Source organism: Balaenoptera ricei, chromosome 7 (assembly GCF_028023285.1).
Source record: "Balaenoptera ricei isolate mBalRic1 chromosome 7, mBalRic1.hap2, whole genome shotgun sequence".
Taxonomy (NCBI): domain Eukaryota; kingdom Metazoa; phylum Chordata; class Mammalia; order Artiodactyla; family Balaenopteridae; genus Balaenoptera; species Balaenoptera ricei.
The window spans coordinates 121,759,206-121,775,276 of NC_082645.1; the positions used below are offsets into that span (position 1 = coordinate 121,759,206).

Consider the following 16,071-nt stretch of genomic DNA (forward strand, 5'->3'; position numbering starts at 1 on the left):
GGTCCTGTTCCATTTCTGTCTGTCCCAACATCAGTCTACACTCTTCTAATTAGTGGCGGTGTAAGGGTTAGTCACTGTGTGGGTAACTTCCTTCCCTTGTCCTTCTTTTTAAACAGTTCTTTGCTCAAGTATTTAATTCTTCTAAATCAACTTTGGAGTCATTTGGACAAATTCCTTCAAGAAACACCATTGGCGTTTCTGTTGAAACTGCATTAAATTTACATATTGACTTGGAGGGGGCAGCTGACATCTTGATAACCTCCTGCTGGCTGCGTTCATGTTAGTTTCAGACCCTTTTAAGTCCAGTGTGAGGCTCGGTGGTTGGCGTCCCATGTTCGGGGGGGGGGGGTCGCCTGTAACTGGCTGCTCCTGGGGACAGACAGCCAGCCCTCGCTCCTGACTGTGGAGGGAAGGATGGTGACTCTTGGCTTGTGAAAGACACCGTTTCCTTCTGTTTGTATCTAAGAGGTATTATCAGAAATAACATGTGGGATTTTGGCAAAGGTGTTTCAGCATGTGGAGGAGGATGGTCACTCTTCTCCCTTCGACTTTGTGACAGGGTGGGTTCCATCAGTCACCTTCCTCATTCCTAGAACAAGCTCACTTGGTCAGAGGACAGTTTCTCCTCTAGGTTTTTAGGTCTGATTAAGGAATACTTTGTTCTGGAGTTATTTCTCTTAATCTCTCATAACTGAGATTAGCCTGAATCTAACTCTGTTAGCTTTTGGTACCACTTTATAAACATGAATTGTCCAACTCCCTTTTCAACTAAAATGCTCAACATTTTTTCCCGTGCTTGATTTTCAGCTAATAGTGCTGGACCCACCGGTGAGTAGTTAGGTGCCCATGGCCCTCGGCTTGCCCACCTGGGCAGCAGGCGCCATGGCGCGGGGATCCCTCGTGTCTCCTGTAGCCCCTCGTAGAGTCGGCGTGGGCTTGGTCAGCACCTGTGTCCCGCCGCAAGCTCGGGCTCCGCCAGCCCCGCTCCTGGTCACGCTCTGCCTCCTCTCCCGTCCGCAGGTGGAAGAACGCGAGAATGAGTGGTCTGTCCCGCACTGTTTCACCATCTACGCCGCTCAGAAGACAGTCGTAGTGGCAGCCAGGTAAGGGCCTTCCGCCCACGTTCCACAGCCCAGTGGCCCTGGTCCCCTCTGAGTTGTGAGAGTGTCGCGGTCACGGGGACACACGGCCCCTTGAGCGCTGCTTCAAAGCTACGCGGCCGCAGGAGCAGCTTCACTGTCCGTGGGAGCTTGTGACCGTGAGACCATCCGCAGAGACTGGCTGTGACACTGCTGGCTGCTCGAGGGATGGGCCGGCGGGCTAGCGGGGGGAGCCCGGCGGGGCGGCCACACCGAGGCCTGGCGTCACTCGCCTCCCGCCCCGGAGCTGGGCAGCAGGAGCTGACTGGGCCGTAGCACAGTGGCAAACGGACGCTTTCCCCGCCCCCCGTGCCCTGTCGACAGCAAGGCGACCCGAGCTCCTGGCGGCCTGGACGCTGTGCCCGGTCCCTCCCCTGTGGGAGCCTGCGTCCCCAGCTTCTTCCGAAGGAGGCGTCGTCCTGCGTCCGGGCGGGCGGCGCCTGGCTCTCAGCTCCCGTCCTGCGGGGTGCTGGCTGACGTCATAGCACAGGGCGCTGGACTCCCACCAGGAAACCCTGGCAGCTTAATTATGGTCGAGGACCCAGTCTCATATTTCAGCTTCACAGCCCCAGAGACTTAAAAACCCGTTCCAGGAACAAAGTACCCGGTAGCGCACCCCCGTTCCAGCGTGGCGGATGCAGGCTGGGCCTCCCGCAGCGTCCTGACAAGCCCTCTGGACCCGAAGGACAGGGCGCACGAGGGGGAAACAGGCACCCTGACCTTCTGCCCCCCAGTGGGAGGGGGCGCGGCCGGGAGCCCCGGCTGTGGGCCCTGCCCAGCGGCTGAGCTTCGGCCCTGCCCCGCAGCACCCGGCTGGAGAAAGAAAAGTGGATGAGGGACCTGAACGCCGCCATCGATGCAGCCAGGAGCAGCGCCGACTCGGCCCTGGCGCCGCCGGGCGGCGTGCTGGGCCCCCTTCCCCGCGGTGAGTGCTGCCTGGGCCCCCGGGAGACAAGGAAGCTTTCCTGTGGGTGTCCCCCTGGTCACGGGCAGCCCGCTGGGCCCACGTGCTCTCCGTCCACAAGGGACCTTTCAGGCGGGCGGGAGGGGCGGGAGCTCTTCTGGCAGGAGCAGCGCGTGGTCTCGCTCCCTGCCTGCTGCTGGCCGGGGGGCGGGGGGGGGGGGCTCCCGTCTCCTCTGAGCGGGGGCTGACTTCTCTCCCAGGGCCCTCCGACGAGGTCTCTCTGGAGGAGTCGGAAGACGACGCTCGCGGGGCCCGCTGCTCCTCAGGGGGGCCGGGCCAGCACCGGGTCAGCACCGCCATGCACGTGTGCTGGGACCGCACCACCAGCATCTCCAGGGCCGACCGCAGCGCGGCCGTCGAGGTGCGGCCACCGGAGACCCTGCTTGTGTGGGCTGATGGGGCACCCGGGGTCCACGGTGGCGGGGGAGAGCAGCCCGGGTGGGCGGGGCCGGGTGGGTGCCGTCAGGAGCTCTCTCTGAAGGGCCTGTCGCCCCGGGATCCCGGGATGGCTGCCTCCCTCGCCGGGAGCGGCCTCTTTGCACCCGGGCCACCTCTGCCTCCACTTGTCCTGAGCTTCTGCCGAAGCCGGGGGAGGGACCAGCAGAGCAGGCGAGGAGCGCGGGGGGTCCTGACACGGCGGCGGGGGGAGCAGGGAGCGTGGCCAGCTCGCTGGGGCCTGCAAGACGGCGGAGTGGCCCTGGACACCGCGTCCGCCGTCTGTGCCACCCCGTCACGTGTCAGAGGTGCGGGGCCCTCGTGAGCACCAACCCTGACGGGGACAGAGGCCTGCGTCGTGGGGAGGGCCCTGCCGTCTGCGGATGTATTCGGGCCCGTGTGCCTCGCCCCAGAGTGAGGTACGAGGACGGAAGTGGTGGCACCAACCGGAGGGCACAAGGGCCAGCGCACAGCGGCGCCAGGACTCGGGGCCGAGCGGGGCGGCTCCCCCTCGCCCTGCCAGAGGGGCGCCACGCTGCGGGCCGGGACCAGGGTTGGCTGGCTGCGTGGGCCTCTGTTGACGGGGCACCCCTGTCCCCCACCGTCTGAGAACCTTCCAGTCTGGGCTCCGTGTCTGTTACAGGGGATCTGTGATGACAGGAAAGAAACAGCGTCATTCTACTTCGTTCTCCAGACTTTTTACCATCCTTCAGGTTGTTAACTGCCGACGCGCAGAGCGTCCGAGCGGCACGGGGAAGGGCACCGCGTTCCCGTCAGTGCGGAGCGGAGCCAGGGAAGCCTGTGGCGGGTGATCCTGGGGAGACACCTGCTCCCAGGAGGCCCCTGCGAGGACGGAGCCCGCAGAGTGGCTGTCTAGGGGCTGACGGTCCTTGGACATCCAGGCCCACAGGCTTTTCTTTTCCTTTCAGAACCAGCTCTCGGGATACCTGCTGAGGAAGTTCAAGAACAGTAACGGCTGGCAGAAGCTTTGGGTGGTCTTCACCAATTTCTGTTTGTTCTTCTACAAAACTCACCAGGTAGGGGTGCTTAACCGAGCCTGAGGGGGGCTCTGCCCTTGGCACTGCAGGACCGCCCTGCCCGCCCACTGCGCCCTCACGGAACCCCCTCGGTTCCGAACGAGCCTGGCCCCGCCGCCGCTGCCGTGTGGGGAGAGGGCCGGGGGCTGGGCGCGTGCCGAGCGCGTGCCCTGCTGCCTTCCAGGACGACTGCCCCCTGGCCAGCCTCCCGCTGCTGGGCTACAGCGTGAGCCTCCCCGGGGAGGCCGACGGCATCCACAAGGAGCACGTCTTCAAGCTCCAGTTCAAGTCCCACATCTACTTCTTCCGGGCTGAGAGCAAATACACATTCGGGAGGTAATTTCGCGGGGGGCTGCCAGGGCCCCCCGTATCTCCTCACCTCTCCTGCTTCCACTGAGGACACCAGAGGCGAGTTTCCTGGGTCCTGGAAAGGAAGGGCCGAGCACTGCTTCCAGGCGTTTAACTGGCCCATGCTCAGTCCCATTCCGTCATTTGGGGTCATTCTTGGGAAGACAGTTGAGCACAAGCCCCACTGGTCTGATGGCCAGAGCACGCCCCCTGCTTCCCAAACAAACAAGCATGTGGGGGGCGGGGGGCCGGTCTGACGGTTCCGAAACCTCTTCTCAGGTGGATGGAGGTGATCGAGAGCGCCAGCACCTCACCAGGGAGGGCCGGGACCCCTGAGGAGGAGGCGTGAAGCCCACCCCGCCCGGCTGAGGAGAGCCGAGCAAGCAGAGCAGGGCCAGCACGTGCCCACGACTGCTCGTCCCGTGTGCCCCCTGCAGACTGGCAGTGGGTGGGCCTCACAGGGACACCTGGGAGGGGCACAGGCCCCCTCAAGACCCAGTCGCTCTCTTGGCCCCGTGGGGCACCAGGACGAACACGCGTGTGCGTGGAAACAGGCCCAGCTCCATGCACTGACGAGGCTGGTGCTCACCTGCCCTCTGTCCGCCTCCAGAGCAGGACCTTGCCTTTCAGGCTGGGTGAAATGAGGGGTGGGGACAGGGCCCCTGGGTCACAGCTGCATGGAAGTCCAGCAGAAGCCACCCTGCCGCCCACCCCACATACCTCTGCAAAAAGTCCCCATAATTTATCAGTCCCCAGGAGGTGTGCTGTGCTAATGTGCATGTGGTTAGAAATAAAGGGCATCTCCTGCGTGCCTGCGTGCTGCCCCTCGCCGTCCAGTGGGCCACACGTGGTCCCCGCGTGCTGTGATGAGGACTCGGAGGCCTGGAGCACAGGCTGTGGACCCCGCCCGGCCACCACCAGCATGTCTCCAAGTCAGGTCTTTATTGAAAGTGGCAGGAACCTCTCAACGTTCTATGAAAACCAACTCCTTAACCTCAGACTATTTAGGGAAGCAAGGAAGTTCGATTTTTCTTAAAAAACAACATTCTGGCTGACACAAGTACTTATGAGAAGACATGGTACCTGATCCAACACCACAAGGCAAATCTACGACCTCCGAGGGCCATCGGGCCGGGTGGGGAGGAGGCATATCTGCCCCTCAGTCTGGGTGGCCACGCCGCCTGGGAGCCCGCAGAGGGGACGGCCCGGCGCTGCTCTGCTGCCGAGTGGGGCCGTGGCCTGGCCGCGAGGGGGCGTGGCAACGGGGCGGCCCTCTGCCTGGGGCTGGGGGCGTGGCCCGGCAGGGAGGCCCGCGGCCCCGGCAGCACAGGGGGTTTCCAGTCAGCGCGGTCCTCGACAAGGCAGCTCAAGACGAAGGCCCCTCTCTCCCCTGTGTGCGAAACGCAGCGGCTTCAGCGGGCTGACGTCAGGTGGTTTCTGCTGTGTGAAAACCTGCAGACCGGACACCCCGTCACTGCTGCTGCCGCCTGGGAGTGCCAGCCGGGGTGGGGGCTCCGGGACGCCGAGCGCAGCCAGTGCGGCCCCGTCCCGCCGCTTGCCCTGTCCCGAGAGCGAGCACCCAAAGCGCGTCCTGGGCCTCCCCCCCTCCCCCCCCCACAGCCCAGCACCCTCACCTCTGCACCCGCTCCACCAGCTGGGCCATCAGCTTGTCCGAGATGCCGGGGCAGGACTCCTCAGCCAGGCTGAAGGCGTTCTCCAGCTCCTCCAGCGCCCCCAGGCCCCCGCCGCTCTGCTTGTGCTTCTCTTTGAGCTGCAGGGAGACCCCCGTGCGCCTGCTCAGAGGCTCAGCCTGGCAGCCTGCCCCCCTCGCCTGTGACTTGCAGCGCGGTCCCTCCACGCAGAGCTGGGACGGCAGGTCCCCGGAACGCCTGAGGGACGGGCTCCCAGAAGAGGCGGTGGCTGCCCCACCCCCTTGCCTGCCGCCGCACCACGGGAGTCCTCGGGTCTTGGCTCTCTAATCTCGTGGCTCCCTCCTGACCAGGGTCCTGGAAGCCCACAGCTCAGGTCCGGCAAGTGAGAGGACACAGCCAGACCCCGCCGGCCCGACCTTTGGGACTAGGGGGCCACCAGCACCACCGGGCTGTGAGGACCCAAAGGAGAGGAATGCCCTCCCTGCAACTGGCCTGGCAGGGAGGGGCTGGAGACTGGTCAGGCCATCCCCACCACGCCCGACACTACAGAAACAGAGGGGTACACACCTTCCAGGACACCCACCCAGCAGCCAGACTTTAGGCCCAGCCCTCAGCATCAGGACCCTAAGGGGGGGCCCCAGCCAGCCTAGGTGGGGCTACACCTCCCCACCTACCTCCCTACCCAGACACACCAGCCCACGGCCCACCCCTCGCAGCTGGGACGTGTACACACACACCACGCAGCCCCAGAGCCCCAGGCCCTGCCCTGTGCACAGCCCCCCCCCCTCGCAGCTGGGACGTGTACACACACACACACCCCCCACACGCACACACACCAGGCAGCCCAGAGCTGCCGGCCCCGCCCCGTGTGCGGCCTTGCTCAGGCTTCTGATCCAGCTGTCTACACTGAGCCCCACGAGCTCCTGCCGCACAGCCCCAGGTGCCCGCACAACCAGGGGCAGTCCCCCCCATCCCCTTCCCCCCGCCCCAGGCGTTCCAGGCCCCTGGAGGTGGCAGCGTGCCTGCCTGCGTCCTGACGCCCCTGCCCCATGCCCGCACCCCACCCTCCGTGGCAAGGCTCTGCTGCCGCTACGCTCAACATCCCATCCCCCTCCCCGGGCTCCAGGTGCCAGCGACACCCTGGGTGTGAAACTGACCACAACCCACTGCCGGCTGACTCATGCTCCTGAGGATACTACCGACTGCCCATGAGCAGGTGACACAGACACCGGGTCACGTGACCACTGGGGAGTTGCCCTTAAGGGCTCCCTGTCCAGGGCCTGACACCCAACACCAAGATCTAAATCTCCCGGCCTCTCTCTAGACGAGAGAGTCACCCCGTGCTTCTGGTTCAAGACAAAAGGTCCTAAGACGGTAACTCGTGATCAAAGCTGCCCTGGAACCCCAGAGAACCCTGGCAGGCTTGGGAACTTGAGGGTCACCTCAGGCCAGCTTGCCCCAGCCATCCCTGGCCCTTCCACTCGGAAGGCCGGGCCCGCGGGTCCACCCTCGTGGGCTCTACGGGACCCAGAAAGCCCGCGCACCGGCGGGCTGGCCGGCGCACCTTGCTGTGGCCCTGCGGGGGCAGCATCTCTGAAGAACAGCGGTACAGCCCCTGCCCCCAGGACCCCGGCCCGGCCCTCACCTCGCCAAAGACGGGCCGGACCAGCGTGGACAGGCATTGGGACCTCGGCTGCCGCTTGACAGGCTCTGCTGACTGCAAAGCGGGGGGGGTGAGCAGGGCCGCGAGCTCAGGCACCCCGTGTCCGGTCCCCTGGAAACCCGCCCTGGGGAGCACACGTGCCCAGGAGGCGTGCCCCCCACGGCCCTCCCCCCCGGTCAGCTCTGAACAGGCCTCCACCCTCCCGGCGCGGGCACGGGGCTGGGGCCAGCCAGACCTTCTGGGGGCCATGCAGGGCCGTCCCCTTGTGCAGCTTGCCGTGCGGGCTCGGCCGGATGGTGGGGGGGAACGTCCAGACGGGGCCCTGCTCTCCGTCCTCAGGGTCTCCGTCGCTGAAGGGGAAGGGGAAGAGTCACAAGGGCCCCTAAGTCCACCTGGCCTCACGGCCCTGAACGCTGGGCCCGGGACACCAGCAGCAAGCACCCAATCCCTACCCCCGAGCAGGGGCCCCGCCCCTGCGCCCACCGAAGCCCCCACAGGACGAGCAGGGCCCCTACATGTCGGAGTCCTCGGAGCTGGACTCCTCGCCGTGGCCCTCTGACTTCCAGCGCTTGTAGCGGTCGATGAGCTCGGTGAGGAAGGAGGTCTTCTTGGTGTAGCGCGTGATGAACTTGTGCTTCAGGAGCTCCTTGGCGGTGGGCCGCTGCCGGGGACAGACACGGGTCACCAGGCGCCGGGCAGCCAAGCTCCGCCCTTCGAGCTCCCGGGGCTCAGACGCAAAGCAGCCGGGGCTGAGCCCTGGGCCTCGGCCTCGCTGCTCCCGGGGGGCTCGGTGAGGGGCCTCCAGGTGGGAGGGGGCCACAGGGAGGCTGCGGTGGGCTGCACGCTGTCCTCGCCGGGGGGAAGCCCTCCGGAGCGTCCCCGGACCCGGCCGGGGGTTGCAGCGGAGCCCGCCCTGGACTAGGAGGGGCTGGGCCGAGGGGGCACCTGGCACAGGGGACGGGCCTCAGGCCCCATCGCCTCCCAGCTCCCAGCACAGACCCTCCCCACACACACACCCCCCCCACACACACACACACACACACACACACAGGGCTGTCCCCTGGGGCCTGGTTCCAGCGCGGCCAGAACCCGCCCAGCCATGCAGGCCGGCACCTCCTGGAGCCGGGGGCCTGCAGGCGCTTACGAATCGGGGGTCCTTGTTGAGGCAGGCCTCCACGAACTCCTTGAAGGGCTTGCTGTGGTGGCCCTCCAGCGTGGGTGGGCTGTTCTTGGGGATCAGGAACAGGACGCGCATGGGGTGGAGGTCGGAGTTGGGGGGCTCGCCCTTGGCCAGCTCGATGGCCGTGATCCCCAGCGACCAGATGTCGGCCTGGACGGAGAGCCACACGGGGCCACTGCAGCCGGGGCACCTTGAGCGCGCCCCCCCGCGCCCCCGCCCCCCCACCGCGCCCACCTTGAAGTCATAGGCCGACTGCTTGATGACCTCGGGCGCCATCCAGAAGGGGGTGCCCACGAACGTGTTCCTCTTGATCTGCGTGTCCGTGAGCTGCCCCGCCACCCCGAAGTCTGCCAGCTTCACGTCACCCTGCTCTGAGAGCAGCACGTTGGCAGCTGCTCGACACAGGACAGCGGGGCGTCACCCTCAGCGCCACGAGGGCTCCTGCCCGCATGCAGCTGCCCGAGGAAGCGCCTCCCTCCCGGCGTCCACCCTACGACCTGACCAGGGCCCCAGGGCACTGCCGGGGGGCACCCGCGCACGAGGGGCCCAGCCACGTGCTCCCCCCAGGCCAGGCTCCAGGGCCCTCCTGGTGGTCGCCTCTTATGAAAAATCCCACAAACAGAGCGACGGCCCTTCCTCCCAAATCACGCAACAGGCGGAGGTGAGCCTGACCGTCCCCTCACTCTGCCCAGTCACCTCCCGTCAGCCCCTCAGCCACGTCCCTCCCTGGTGGCCTGGCCACTCGTGTACACCAGCACGGTTGCCCTGACTACACCTCACGCTCAGATCTAAGACCTGAGCAAGAGTCCATGTTTTTGGCCTAAATAGGGTCCCTCCTACGCTACGTGCAGAGCTGCTCTGCCAGCGCGCGGGGACACGGTACTCAGAAAGCTCTGTCCGTTACTGGCAGTGTCTTCGGGAAGACAGAGCAAGATGGAACCGCTGGGTTTCCGAGGCCACGGGGGGCGCAGGCTGGGCGCACTGAGCACCGCCAGCCCCGGAGCCACCCGCCACCTCACAGCCCCGAGGGACCTTTGATGTCTCGGTGGATCTTGCGCTCCGAGTGCAGGTAGTCCAGGCCCTTCAGGATCTCCCGCAGGATGGTAGCGATGTAGGTCTCCTCCAGGGGGCCCGGCTTAAGCTGCAGACACAGAGGAGACACTCGGGCCTCCCCTGCAACGCCGACCCACCCTCCCTTCCCCGCCACCCAGAGCCAGCGCCAAGGCCTGAGCTCGACCTCCTCTCTACCGGGCGCGGGGTGACCCTCCGGATGGCGGGGGCTTCCTACTTCTTTACCCACTCTCAAGAGAGAAGTTCCAGATGCCACGTCACGTGGGTGTGGGGGAGGCCCTTTTCTGAGGACAGACACATGCTACCTTCACCTTCGCTGTAAACGTAGCAGCTGACAACGGGGTCCCGGCCACACCCCTGAGCTGTCTGCCTGGGGGAGCTAACCGCCCCACCCCCCAGAGGCCCGCAGAGGCCCGGGACCCCTCAGCACCGGCTGGGTCCCGAGGAACATCCGACGCGCCAAGACGGCAAAGGGAGGGAGGTCACGGGAACCCAGGGCCCAAGGACAACCCCCAGACAACTTCAGTCTGGCCCCGCCCTGCGGGCCACCCACCGCGCGGCCCACACCTCACCAGGTCCAAGGCGGAGCCGCCGCCCAGGTACTCCATGATGATCCACAGCTTCGTGCTCTGGTACCGGAGAAGCGCGTGTCAGCACGGGGCAGCCGACAAGCATGGGACCCCGACACACGCCCCCAGCAGGGGTGACTCAGCCAGGACGCCCACCAGGGAGGGGCTGCGGCAGCCCAGCCTGGCGCCCCTCCCGCCACGCCCGCGCTGCAGACACTCTGCAGACAGACCAAGTGCCCGGTCGGCAGCCGAGCCCCGGCCCTCAGAGCCCTCCTGGGAAGGGCTCCGGGCTCCGGCTGCAGGGGGGGGGAGGGGGGGGGGCAGAGCGCTCCCAGCAGACGCACCCTCGCTGGGGAGCGGGCGCAGCCAGGCCACTCCGGAGCCAGCCGACCCCGGGGACCCTGCTCACGCCCTGCCATCCCAAGGGCTCCCCCTCAGGACGAGGCCAGGCCCCTCTCTGCACGCACGCCTGGCCCTGGGGGCTGTCGCTTCTTGGGGGCCCTCTCCACCGTGAGGCTGGGTCTGTGTTCACCTGTCGGGACCCCCGCCCTTCAGACTAGGCCCACGTGTGGCCAGACCCAGCCTCGGCCTCCCGAGCAGACACGGGGACCGCCGGGGCCGTCCCCGTGCTGGCCACAGGGAACCTGGACGGCTCCCCGGAGGGGCGGGCGCCGGCGCGGCTGGCGCAGAGCAAGCCCCCAGCCCGCGGGCACCTTCAGGTAGGAGCCGAAGTAGCGCGTGATGTAGGGGCTGTCGCACTGGCTGAGCACCGTGATCTCCTGCTGGATGTCCTCGATCTCGTCCTCTGCCTCCTCCAGGTCGATGATCTTGATGGCCACCACCTCCTTGGTGCGGTTGTCAATGCCCTTGTACACCTCCCCAAACGAGCCCTTGCCGATGCGGTCGAGCTTGGTGAAGAGCTCCTCGGGGTCCACGCGAGAGTGCTGGGGACAGAGGGTGGGCCGGGCAGCCGGTGACCCCGAGAGCTGAGAAGAGCCAGGCGCGCCCCCAGATGCTTTCCTCGCCTCCTTTATCCCTTTTCGTTCAGAAGATAAAGTTACCCTCCATACAAGGGAAAACGCCCCCAGAGAGCGCGGCGAGGCCTGGGCTCTAGGCAAGATACCAGGGCCGTGGGCAGGCAGAGGGGCCACGCAGGGCACCCCGACCTGCCCCCACCCCCCGCATGGGGAGGGCCCAGCGAGGCACAGTGATGGGTTAAGAGGGACAAGTCGGTGGAGCACAGGGAGCTGGGGCCAGTGAGGCGATCCCGGGCGACGCTGTAACCACCCAGGAGCCAACCGCACGCGCCCTGCCGGCCTCGTGAGAAACAGCCCGTCCACGCTGCGTCAGTGACGGCAACAAACTCCCTGGGGAAGGGACGAGGGATGTACGGAACTCTCACCAACCTTCCTGTAAACCTAAAACTGCTCTAAAAGATAAAGCCCGTGAATTAAAACAAAAAACAAACCCAGCACGCGTTAACCAAGTTCTCCCTGCGCACCCGGAAGCCACACCCCTTAGAGAGAGTCCCATTCGAGCCCCCAGATCAGTCCTCACACCAGCGCAGAGCTGAAAACCGACACTGTCTTGGATGCTCGATCCCGGATGTTCAAACACACGGAGCGCCATCCCGCCCAGTCCCCAAGACAGAAGCACAAAACCGCCCTGGCAGGCGCTGAGCCGCCGGCGCAGGAGGTGCTCGGCGCCTCCTTGTCCCAGCACCTGGAGGCGGTGGCAGAGGGGCATCGCGGTGACAACCCTGCTGTTTGACCCTGACCCTCAGTGCACCCAAGGCTGAGACAGCTCCACGTGGGGCTGCGTGGAGGCAGCAGCACCAGAGAGCGGGTGGGGCGCCCCTGGCATCCCCCCACCCCGCTCCGCGGTTCCCTGGGCTCCTGAGATCGCCTCACTCCCGCCACCGACCACGTTCTTAGAGCCTGGAGCGGCCGCACAGGCGCTGGAGCCCCAGGACCCACGTGGGGTTCGGCAGCCCTGGGCGGGACCCGTGGAAAGGCTGGCAGGGAGCCTAGCGTTTAGTCCAGACAGAGGCGGAAAGGGTTTTCCAAGCCCTGCCGGGCCTCAAATCCACCAGGACTCACGTCCCTCCCACCCCAAGCACCGTCACCCAGAGGGCGTCTGGGCGGGCGCCCACCCAAAGCGGCGGCGTTAAAAGGCACAGTCACCACTTGCTCGGCTGCTAAGCACCGTCCGCGCTGGTGCCGAGGGCGGGCCCATCCCAGGGCGGCCGCGCTCACCAGGTCCGGAGGAGACAGCCCAGGGGAGCACAGAGCCCACGTGCACCCCGCGGGTTCACGCCCAGGCAGAGCTCCGTTTGCGGCCCAGCTGGCTCCAGACTGAGATGACGTGTCAACCCGAAGTGGCCAGCGAACTGCCTTCCCAGGAGAGGGCAGCAGGTGACGGGGCCTCGGGGAGGGCTGGGCCAGCGAGCCTGGGACACGGCCCCCTTCCGCCTGCCCCTCCGCCAGTGCCCCTCGGCTCAGCCAGCCCAGGAGGGCCTCTCGCACCCCTGGGGGCCGGCCCAGCAAACCACTCACCCGCAAGCCAGCCCCAGCCCCAGCCCGCGCCAGCGCTGGCACGGCCCCGGGGACGCCTCCGGTCCAGCCGGTGCCCCTTCTGAGGTGGTCTCAGAGAAGAGCCAGGGGAGGAGGGCCGAGGGCTGGCAGCACGAATGGGCACCGCCGTCCCTCCCGCTCTCGGGCCTCTGCCAGCGACACACGCTCCCCGCCTTCTCCACGCGGGGCAGGGCTGGGTCTGGTCCCCCGCAGCGGCCTGACCAGGGATACCCCAGGCAGGGCGCCCAGCCCTCCACGGCCCCGAAGTGGGAGACAGGGCAGACCCCTAACCAGATTCCGGGCTCGGCAGGGAAGTGGGGAGCCCCGGCCCCAACTCTCACCCTCTTTGGGTCCCCAGTGCTACAGGCCAGTCCCCTGAGCAGACAGCGTGACAGGAAGCCTCCCGGCCGCGGTCCCAGCCCTGCAGGCATGTCGCAGACACACCTGCTCACAGCCCTGCCCGCGGAAGGAGAGACAAGGGCTCCGGAGCCCGGGTCTCCGGCTGCCCTTCCTGACGACACGCGCGGTCCGGACAATTGCTCAGGCTGCTCGCTGGGCCCAGAGCCTGGTTCTCTGAATCAGCCCTGGGGCTGCCAGGTCTGCGGCCACCACTTAGCAGTGCGTCTGTCTGTATGTCCGTTTAGTGATACGTCTGCCGTTAGCGCCACCCTCCAAGTCGAGGGGTGCCCGACGGCCCCAGCCACCCCACGACGGGCGGCAGCCCACGTGCACGCGGTGCCCCCTGCAGCCATCCAGACCCTGCAGGCAGGGCAGCGACCAGCTGGGCGCGGGCCTGACGCCCAGGGCCCCCGCGGCTGTGGAGGAGCGCAGCCCGTGCCCCACGCCGGGACCGCCTCAAAGGGCCACGGCGACAACCACCTCAAGAGAGAACAACGTCCCGTCCGGCTTCCTGCCGCCAACAGCGACCAAGTCTCTCCACCCCCAGAAGGACAAAAGGGGCTTGCTTCCTTTGGGGTCTCTTCCTCAGCTCCTTCGGGCCTGCGCCCCCTTCCCCGGGCGACTGATCCGGACGCCCAGGCCACACCCCAAGTGCCATCAGCACACAGGTACAGGGGTGGCTCATAGCTCCAATTTCTCATTCTGGGACCCACGGGAGCCACTCCTATAGCTCTTTATAAGAATAAACTCGAGCCCGACTTCCCTCCCAGCATCTTAGTCATGTAATTTAAAAGACACAAGATGTCACTGATGAACGAAAACCCACCAGCTCCCGGCAGCGTCAGTGAGCAAGCCCTGGGGCCCATCTGCAGCCACAGCTGGTCCAGGACGCCCTGCCCAGCAACTGTGCGAGGCGCTCCAGGCTTCTCCAAGGAGCCCCGCTGGGTCTGGAGCTGACCCTGACCCCGGCCCTGCCGCCCACACACACACACACACACACACTTCCTGTTCCTCCTGGGCACCCATCCTCAGACTCAGCCAACGGAAGTGAGACTGAGCGCTATATTCTCTTTAAGAGGAGCTCCCAACACCTTACAGCGGTCAGCCTACACCACGCTGGAGCCGACACGTTAAGGACACAAGACCCAACAGCTAGGACGCAGGAACGCCCGACTCCCAGGGTGGTTCGCCTCACATCAGCTTCCGGTCACACTCGATTTGAACTAACAAAAGAGGGAGAATCGTATGGCCCAGAAGCCCGGACGCCGGCTGCCCCCGACGCTCTTATCCGGAGCCACGCAGCCTCAGGGCACACGGTGGACGGTCCCCAGGAGTCAGGCAGTTAACATGCAAAGCCAGACGCCTCAGGGTGGCTGGGTGTCGGGAATTATGAGAACCAATCAGCCAAAAAAGAAAGAGAGTGGGCGCTTTCCAGGCAGGCACCTCCAGCCCAGAGGCAGCCCTTTCCAGCCCCCTCGAGAGACACACGCACACACGTGTCCTCGGCTTTCCCTGCACACCGACTCTCCCAACAGCTGCTAAATCCCATTCCCAGCTCCTCTCGTCCCCCCCCCAGCCCCTGCCCCAGCCGGACACGGCCAGCGTCCCTGCCCAGGCCGAGGCTCCGTGTGGATCCCGACCTTCCACGTGCCTCCAGATGCGCAGACCCAGGTTCCTGCGGGCCGGCCCCGTTCCCAAGATAGGTCTCTGCACGCCCTCCGCTGACCCTGCACTGTGGCTCTACGCTGACAGGCTTGGAGACCCCTGCCCCACAGAACGCTGCAAACCAGCCAACCGGAGTCGGCCCTGCGCCCACCAAGCCTGAGCACCGCAAGACTGCTCCCCGCTCTGCCCACGGCTGTGCATCACAGGGCTCCCCACGAGCTCCTCCCTTCAACCCACACACGCCTTAGGAGGGGCTGCTCTTCGGAAACGCCAGGACGACTTTCAACAGACAGACCTTGGTGAAGCGCCCTTTCTAGACCCTGCAGCCAGCGCTCCGTGCCAGGCGCACGTGCACCGACGACACACACGCCCGCGGTCGAGACGCCCCCCTTACCTGGTTGGCAAATCCCCTGAGGTGAGCCATGTCTGCGCGGCCCTCAGACCATCCGCTGCACCGCCGGGAGGCCCCGAGATCCCGCCTGGAGGCTCTGGAACCCGGCTCACCCGCTTCAGTCAACTGCAGGGAAAGCAAGCCTGCTCGGTGCCCTGTTCCGGGTACACGGGGCTCCCCGCTCCCCTGGGACCCGGCGGCCGCCCCCTCCTCCAACCATCTGGGGACCAGCTGGGGTTGGGAGCGGGCTGGAGTCAGCAGGAAGGGCCATTCCTCCGAAGGATCCCCACTGCCGCGCTCTCCTCCTCGCCCGGCCCAGCCCAATGCCTCCCCGGAGGAGCTACCCAACACCGGGCACTCCTCGAAGCCCCTCACACCTCCGCCCCCGGCCCCTGCCCTTCCTTCAGACCCAGGACCCCCGCCCCTAACCCCGCCCCCAGTGCCCTCTCCGCGCCCCACCCCCACCGCCGACCCCGCCCCCGGAGCCGTCCCCCCGCCCCGCTCCCCCAGCCGCCCGGCCCCCTCCCCAACCGCCCCAGGCGCGGGCCCGCCCGGCAGCGCGCCCACCTCCGGGGGGCTCCATCCCGGCCTCCCCCGGCCCGCTCCGCAGTGCCTACGAAGGCTCCCACCCGCAGCCTCCGCTCGCCCGGAGATGCCTGGGCCCTCCAGTCCGCGAAGCAGCGGCAGTGGCGGCGGCAGCCGGAGAAAGCCCGGCGGCGGTGGCGGCGGCGGCGGCGACGGCAACGGCGAGGGCGCGCGGCGTCGTGGCCCAGCGCGGGGCTCTCTGGGACACCGAGTCCCTCTCTCGCCCTGCGCCGGGGCGCCCGCAGGCGCTGGACTACAAGTCCCGGCAGGCCACGTGGTGGAGCAGTGTCGCGGCCCGCAGGCGCGCCGCGGAGCTCGCTGGGACTCCGAGTCCGGCTTCCTGAGAGGCTCGGGCCTACGTCTCCCGGCAGGCCGCGGGGCGGGGCCGGGCCGGGGTGGC

At 66.8% G+C, this 16,071-nt stretch overlaps 2 protein-coding genes across 6 annotated transcripts in view; one reads left to right on the forward strand and one right to left on the reverse strand.

Annotated features, from left to right (window-relative positions):
* The window catches only part of FARP2 (FERM, ARH/RhoGEF and pleckstrin domain protein 2), a 90,509-nt gene extending 85,777 nt beyond the window's left edge, over positions 1-4,732 (forward strand). For 3 of the 4 annotated variants that reach the window (XM_059929167.1, XM_059929169.1, XM_059929168.1), the window contains 6 exons: positions 1,021-1,103; positions 1,946-2,064; positions 2,304-2,464; positions 3,468-3,575; positions 3,760-3,911; positions 4,203-4,732. In XM_059929167.1, the coding sequence (XP_059785150.1) occupies positions 1,021-1,103; positions 1,946-2,064; positions 2,304-2,464; positions 3,468-3,575; positions 3,760-3,911; positions 4,203-4,272 (693 nt within the window). In that variant the 3' untranslated portion in view covers positions 4,273-4,732. Of the gene's footprint in view, positions 1-1,020; positions 1,104-1,945; positions 2,065-2,303; positions 2,465-3,467; positions 3,576-3,759; positions 3,912-4,202 lie in introns of those variants that run through there. The other variant, XM_059929170.1, reaches the window with a different exon arrangement.
* Positions 4,733-4,850: 118 nt separating this feature from the next.
* Positions 4,851-15,833, reverse strand: STK25 (serine/threonine kinase 25). 2 transcript variants are annotated; one of them, XM_059929172.1, is made up of 12 exons: positions 15,654-15,833; positions 15,090-15,212; positions 10,829-11,002; positions 10,062-10,118; positions 9,451-9,559; positions 8,653-8,810; positions 8,383-8,568; positions 7,754-7,899; positions 7,474-7,588; positions 7,221-7,292; positions 5,558-5,694; positions 4,851-5,375 (listed from the first exon to the last, which is right to left on the reverse strand). In XM_059929172.1, exons 2-12 carry the CDS (start codon positions 15,117-15,119, stop codon positions 5,336-5,338), a joined length of 1,224 nt encoding a protein of 407 aa, XP_059785155.1. In that variant the 5' UTR covers positions 15,120-15,212; positions 15,654-15,833; the 3' UTR covers positions 4,851-5,335. The 2 variants fall into 2 exon arrangements, with proteins under 2 accessions (XP_059785155.1, XP_059785154.1); XM_059929171.1 differs by having other exon boundaries at positions 10,772-11,002.
* Positions 15,834-16,071: the final 238 nt, after the last annotated feature.

What these genes read in the sequence shown, in the direction of transcription:
- STK25 (XM_059929171.1), bottom strand. Translation starts at nt 15,119, where the DNA reads ATGGCTCACCTCAGGGGATTTGCCAACCAG. An exon ending in AGCTCCGAGGACTCCGACAT is followed by an intron (nt 7,589 to 7,753) that starts GTAGGGGCCCTG and finishes CTTCCCCTTCAG; the next exon opens with CGACGGAGACCCTGAGGACG. An exon ending in CTGGTGGAGCGGGTGCAGAG is followed by an intron (nt 5,376 to 5,557) that starts GTGAGGGTGCTG and finishes TCCGGTCTGCAG; the next exon opens with GTTTTCACACAGCAGAAACC.